Source organism: Ruditapes philippinarum, unplaced genomic scaffold (genome assembly GCF_026571515.1).
Source record: "Ruditapes philippinarum isolate M1 unplaced genomic scaffold, ASM2657151v2 ctg58_1_1_1_1, whole genome shotgun sequence".
NCBI lineage: Eukaryota > Metazoa > Mollusca > Bivalvia > Venerida > Veneridae > Ruditapes > Ruditapes philippinarum.
The window spans coordinates 301,417-308,252 of NW_026857083.1; the positions used below are offsets into that span (position 1 = coordinate 301,417).

The 6,836-nt window shown below is 33.0% G+C and overlaps 1 protein-coding gene across 1 annotated transcript; it reads right to left on the bottom strand.

Moving 5' to 3' along the window:
- Positions 1-2,779: 2,779 nt before the first annotated feature.
- On the bottom strand, positions 2,780-5,295 carry LOC132748720 (uncharacterized). Its single transcript, XM_060738338.1, has 2 exons — positions 5,126-5,295; positions 2,780-3,893 (listed from the first exon to the last, which is right to left on the bottom strand). The coding sequence occupies exons 1-2, from the start codon at positions 5,280-5,282 to the stop codon at positions 2,860-2,862; spliced, it is 1,191 nt and encodes a 396-aa protein (XP_060594321.1). The 5' UTR covers positions 5,283-5,295; the 3' UTR covers positions 2,780-2,859.
- Positions 5,296-6,836: the final 1,541 nt, after the last annotated feature.

A 6,836-nucleotide genomic window follows, 5' to 3' on the forward strand; every position in this document is an offset into this window, starting at 1 on the left:
CTAGACTTAGAAAGTGGTTGCGGGATATGTGTCATTGATAAATAAGTCCTAGAGTATAAAAAAGGTTGTAAGGTCTGTGTCGTCGATAAATAAGTCCTAGACTTAGAAAGTGGTTGTTGGGTATGTGTTATATCAATTAATAAGTCCTAGATTATGACAGAGGTTGTAAGGTCTGTCCCGTCGATAAATAGGTCCTAGAATTAGAAAGTGGTTGTTGGGTATGGGTCATCGGTAAATAAATCATAGACTTAGAAAGTGGTTGCGAGGTCTGTGTCATCGATAAATAAGTCCTACTAGTCATTACTAGTCTTATTTTGCTTTTCTTTAAATAATTGATATATATTATATTTATTTATTCATTTTCGATGCAAGTTGTAACACATCAGCCTTCTTAGTCAACAAACGACAATTTAGTTCGCCTTATTTAGCACATATATTTATTGTACATTGGGAAAAGACTTCAATAAGCATTAGGTTGCTTCCAGTCTAATCCTTTTCTTGTTTTGATTGTAAATATCATGTATGTAAATATGCTTATGTGAGGAATAAAATATGTTTAAACCAAATAAGTCCTAGAACTAGAAAGTGGTTGCAGAGTATGAGTCATTGGTCAATAAGTCATAGACTTAGAAAGTGGTTGCGTCGTCTGTGTCATCGATAAATAAGTCTTAGCATTAGAAAGCTGTTGCAGGATCTGTGTCATCAATAATTAAGTTAGTATCTATGTTGTTTTTTGTGGTTGGTTGGTTGGTTTTACGCGAATTTTAATGGTTTACACATTTTGGTCATTTCTCGGTGGTCGAATAACACTATCGGCTTTTCTAACTTACAAGTAACGGAAGTGACTGGCTACTAATCCCACACGATTTCTGAATCAGACAGGAATGGCCTTGTTTTCGAGACCAATTTTATATTTCGCATCGCCTGATGATCGAACCAACGATCTATGGTCTCCCTCTTGAGCTTAGCGGGCGGACTTATAGCTAGGGTAAGGACGGGTAAGATTAACTTTTATTAACAGACGCTTTATTGTTATACGCTTTATTGTTAAGCTTATTTTAAAGATAAGGTAAGATCATGGAAAGTCAGGCAATACAAAATAAGGCAAGGCGTAGCGAGGCCAGTAAAAGTAAGTTAGTAAGAAAGTTGAAATTATTATTAAGACCAGAAAATGTTTTAGAAAATACTTTTTAGTAGATTTATAGTAGATCCATTGAATTTTAGATGCTTAATTCAAGCCAGATTCTAGTAAAATGCAATATTTACATTTGACTGAAAGTCAAATTAAGGAATGCTCATTAAAGAGGAATCCTCTGTTCATATGAATAAAATATTAGCCGCGTCATGACAAAACCAACATAATGGGTTTGCGACCAGCATGGATCCAGACCAGCCTGCGCCTCCGCGCAGTCTGATCAGGATCCATGCTGTTCGCTATCAGTTTCTCTACTTGTTATAGAGTTTGTAAGCGAACAGCATGGATCCTGATCAGACTGCGCGGATGCGCAGGCTGGTCTGGACCCAAGCTGGTCGCAAACGCACTATGTTGGTTTTATCATAACGCGGCTCATATATTTTTTAATTGTTATTTGACTCTGTAACGTATTTTATGTAAAACATCAATTGCAAAGATTTTAAGCATGCCATATAGTAGTGTTTAAGCGGTTGTAAGCTTAAATATTCGAGACTATGTAATCGTAAGAAATATGTCCTGTTTAGCTGGTGCTAGGGGCGTGGACGGTAGTTTGCACTTGACAGTACCGTCCATGAACAGACTCAATCAAACCGAGCCTGCAATATTTTCAATTTTGTTGTTCTGGGCTTTCTTTAGGGATTCTTATTTTCTCTATTTTGTTACAGAATATGATTAATATTAAAATCCTGATGGTATTATAGTAAATCCTGATGGTATTATAGTATGAACTTAGACTGAATTGGTTAGCAAGGTTTATGAAAAAAAGCCATGAAAGCAAACAATAGTTTTAGCCAATACTGTACACATTTTAGTAAAATATATTGGACAAGTAATTTGTTTATATACTTTAGTACTTTAATTTTTACTGCACTAATGAGTAGTCAATATTGGAATAAAAATAAACCCCCAGGAAATTATCTCAAATATTTATTTGAATAAATTTCTTGTCACAAACTAAAAACAATTTTTTTTTTTAATTTTCTTGTACATTCGGGAGAAACCTATCTCATTTACTCGTGTTCTGTCTGTTTTCAAGAATATTTATAATAAGAAAACAAAAAAGGACTGCATAAAGCATATCTTTTGAAGAAATAAGAACGAAATATTGACTTTTTTATTTCACATGTTTTATACACATATAAAATGCGAAATACATAGAAATCTTGAACATCAATGGTTAGAAAAACTATAATATTAATGCTCAAGCAAACAACAGCTTGCCCCTGACAGGGTTTTTCTTCTTTCGCGTTTTTATGTTGATTTCCTCTAAACAAACGGCACTGTGACGTCGACGTTAATTTTTTTTTCAAATACGGGAAAAGACACTAAAAAGATGCAAAAATGTGGAATAGCTGTTTTGGTAGATTCTTATCAATTACAGCTCTTTATTGTTTTAGTTTTAGGCAATAGCTAAAAAAGATGTTGATATTTTCTTTTTGTATATTCTGTGTAGAAGAAAGATTTACGATGTAAATGAAATATTAATAGTTGTATATTTTGTTAAAATATTCACAGAGATTTTAAATCCAAGATAGGTTCATATGTCTAATTTTGTCTGCAAAACATAATCTTAGGTTCATATGTCTAATTTTGTCTGCAAAACATTATCTGAAGCTTTGTTTTTCACAAATTATATAAGTTACAAGACTACACGCTGCTAGTTCTTAAAGTATTATTTTCGGAATAATCTTTTTAATGTGAATCACCCTCGGAGTGTAATGTTTCGCAAAAATGTCAAACCAAAATTTTGAAGTGAATGCGTACTTCCGTTTAGCTCTCAGTTCTCTTCGACTTTCAAATTCTGCGCATGCGCGCTTTGTTAGATATGGTTGCAATGAATCTCTCTCGGAGCATTCCTTCAATGTTCCTTTCTTGTTAAGTAGCTGGGGATTTATAGAGTCTGTGAAATATTGCGTGTTAGGAACATAAACAGCGTCTTCGTCGTCCTCTTCCCGGTCACCTTTATAGAAATAAGGCGAGTTCGATTTGGCGTTTATGTGTTTCTTGCGCATGTCTGTTCCGTTGAGATTGTTATATTCTATGTAGATTCGCGTAATGTGTCCATCGCCACTGGCATCAAAGGCTTTTAAATCACCGTCAACAATTTCCATTCGCTTTAGTAAAAGTTTAAAGAAAGGGTGTTTTGGTCTACACAGCATTACAGAAGTGCTTAGAATTAAATCAAAATTGTAGAGAACGGAACTGTGTTCAAATGGTATTGGTGGAATTATGCAACCGTACTTTTTAGTGGCAATGTCTAAAGACCGTAAGTTGTCAACATCAAGATCCGCTGTGACTCCACCGTATTCGTACAAAGCCACGTGTCGTATCATATTCGATCTTTTTTCGTCGTTGTCGGGACTACCAGTCCAGCTGTCAAAGCTTAGCAGCAATTCCGGATGTGTCTTTTCTATGAGCTTTCGTCCGGAATCAAACGTATAAAATCTGAATTCCCATTCTGGGTTATTTATGTAGAATGACCTCGGATAATGAGCAAACCCGTATGGTATGGTGGCGTTTCTAAACACCACGTGAATTATGTGTGGTATTTTAGTACTGCTAAAAATATCGGTTGGGAACTCAACTTCTGTGTTAGGCTGGTACACAAGATGTTTATCGACAGTGTTAGCAAGTGGCTTTGGTTCTGAATTCTCGTCTGCATCCATCCTAGGATGCATTTCTTTCTCAAACTCGTCATCTGGAAATATAGGAGTGAAATTATGTGATAACAGAATATTCGAATGTAAAATATTTGATGATAATTAGTTGAAACAGAGTGGTAGTTATTATTTTATTTAAAAAACGGTTTGGTTAAAATGTAAAATAATTTAATAATCGCATGGTGTAAAAAATGCTGATAAAGAATCAGCCCTCCTTGATTTGATAATTGTTTAGTGTAAAAGCAAGAACGATAATTGCTGCCCTCAATGATTTGAATATGTAATGTTTGTTGTAAAAGAGTAACAAAAACTATCCTCATTGATTTTGTAGTCGTACCGTATAAAAGAATAATCAACAAGAGCTGGCCGTAGGACAGCGTGCTCAATATTTTCAGTACTTGATGGTAAAACAAGAGCCTTGATAATGAAGAATTTTCTGTGTTCAAAAAGAGCAAAAAATTCTGTCAAAATCCCATGTTCGAGTTATGGGCCTTGGACATTGACCTATTTTGCTATCAAATAAATGCGTGAGGTTTCAATTCATTCCCTTTAGCGGTCTTTAAAATACCAACTTGCACGCAAAAAATCGAAGTGTGACGCTGACGCGGCACCTGGGTGATATAAAACCCTTTCTATTCTAAGACATTGACACACGGTTTATCAAAGCCATAGTTAAGGTCCTAGAAGATATAATTCAACTAATTTTCTTTCCTAGTTCTCGGAACTCGATGTTTAAATTGCGTCTCGCATGAAATTAAAGTTAAAGAAAGATACAGACTACTTTTTGTACCCTAAATTATTTCCTCTTATGTACATCAACAGATAACTTCTTTAAACAGTTATTTCACATCTTTGCTTTAAAGCTGCATGCATTCAGATGAGCCATAATATTTTAAGAAATTAATCTTAAAAAAATGTAATAAGATTTTAAGAAAAGTAAATAGTTTTAAGGTTCTTGTAATAATTAACATGTTATGTACGATTAATGACTGATTTTGCAGCGTTTATCACCATATTTCTACTGCGTTACTAACGCAGTAATGACTATTTTAGCTCATTTTGACCTCTTTTTGTAATTTACTTGGATTGCAAGTGCTGTTTGCAATGTGTAAATTATTTTTTTTTGTTCACTTCACAATATCTAACTTTTAAACACATTTTTAAAATGTTCATGAAAATAAGCATGAATCTGCAGGGAGGCAAGCTGCTTTAAATAATCTTTAATGGAACATTCTGTTGAATTTATAAGTACTATAAATAGCATACTCACCAATGTTTTCCATCAACTCTTCTATCTTGAAATATTGGTATACATAATAAATACACAAACAACTTATCAGGCAAAATAAAATCACGTTCTGAGTTGCGACTCTTCGTATATTCATATTTGATTTATTTTTTGAAACAACAAATGGAATCGGATACATAAATATTTGGAAAAAATATATATATCAAAATGACGTTTTTATATAGTTTCCTTTCTAAAAATGTTTTACGTTAAATTACATTTCCAATTTAAGTAAATTAAGTAATTGATATTGAATATAAAAAAGCTAGCGATATCATACATGTACAAAACCGCAGCTACGAAATTTATTATTTCATTTCCGTAAATCTGTCAAACCATTCGTTTTCATTAACTTTAAACAGATAAATTTTATTGAATCTAATAAAATAAAAGAAAAAAATAAGTGGCAATTAAAAAAGCGTATCTCTACATATACATGTACATATTTTACCTTTATTTCTTAAGTGTGCCGTACAGGAAAATGAGAGAGCTCATTCAAATGTTTCGAATATGAAATATTTCATAAATTTGAAACCTCCTTAAATTATACGCCTTTTAATGTGATCGTGTACATAATACACAAGTACATGTAATTAAGACTGCATTAAAAGGTATATAAATCAAATCTTTACAATTTAATTACACGTGTACAAACAGCACACAACTTTTTATAATATATGTGTACTTGTAGATATGGTGTACAAACACAATTTGCATCAAGTACATTCTCAATAAACAAAATAAATTATATGTTATATAATTATAAATCGTGTATTTTTTTTTTAATTTGCAATTTAACCTCAACGTCAACATCGCATAGCCATTGGCCATGTTTTCTGTTCTATAATTCTGTCTTACCCTAGATAACCATGAAGTATCATGTTTCACGTGAATCCTGGGTGGCTCAGATTAATGCACTTGTGTTGCCATCTGCTGGCGTAACTCGCCTTATTTTAATGTCCACTGGCTTATGAACATTATCAAAATTATGGATTTCTTTTTGATTTTTTAAAATCTTTTTTGCAAAGCGTTATCAATCTACATATATTTTCTTCTGTTAAGTTTTCGTCACAGTTTTATCTTAAATTGTTATTTTTCTCAACAATATTTTAAATGATTCTGGAAATGTGCCCAGACCAATCCACTTTTACCATTAACCCCTAAAGGCTGAAAGTGATTGCCCGTTTCTACTTGTATCGAGTCACACCAGCTTACACATCTATGCAGTCTGACCAGTCTGGCCTATTTGTAGCTTATTTTTTGTACATTATGTTGGTACTTTGATTTTGAAACCCTTAAACTTTAAACGAACTGATCCAAATTCAAAGCACGGCTAATCTATAAGAAAAATTCAGCAAGAGAAGGGTTAAAACAAAGATTTGCTTGAAAATAAACAGTGGACGCTCACCAACCAGACAAGCTCTGTAAATATAAAATTATATAAAATAAAATATAATAATTTGAAATAACGGTTACTTCATGCGATGGTGACATTGAGAATTTGCATAAAAATGAGTAAATCAAACAACAAGATATTAAGCACCCATATACTCACGACAAAAATAATGAAGTTGTATAAGAGACGAGCTTCACTTTGTAACCGCTTGTAATGCTTTTACTAGTCAACGCAGCATTTTATATAATGAAATGAAAGACAGGAATTTGAACTTTGAAGAAAATGTCTGAGATAACC

Bases quoted from the DNA above. Each gene is read 5' to 3' on its own strand.
- LOC132748720 (XM_060738338.1), bottom strand. From the start codon at position 5,282: ATGTATCCGATTCCATTTGTTGTTTCAAAAAATAAATCAAATATGAAT. The intron at 3,894-5,125 runs GTGAGTATGCTA...CTATATTTCCAG, and splicing joins AGAGTTGATGGAAAACATTG to ATGACGAGTTTGAGAAAGAA.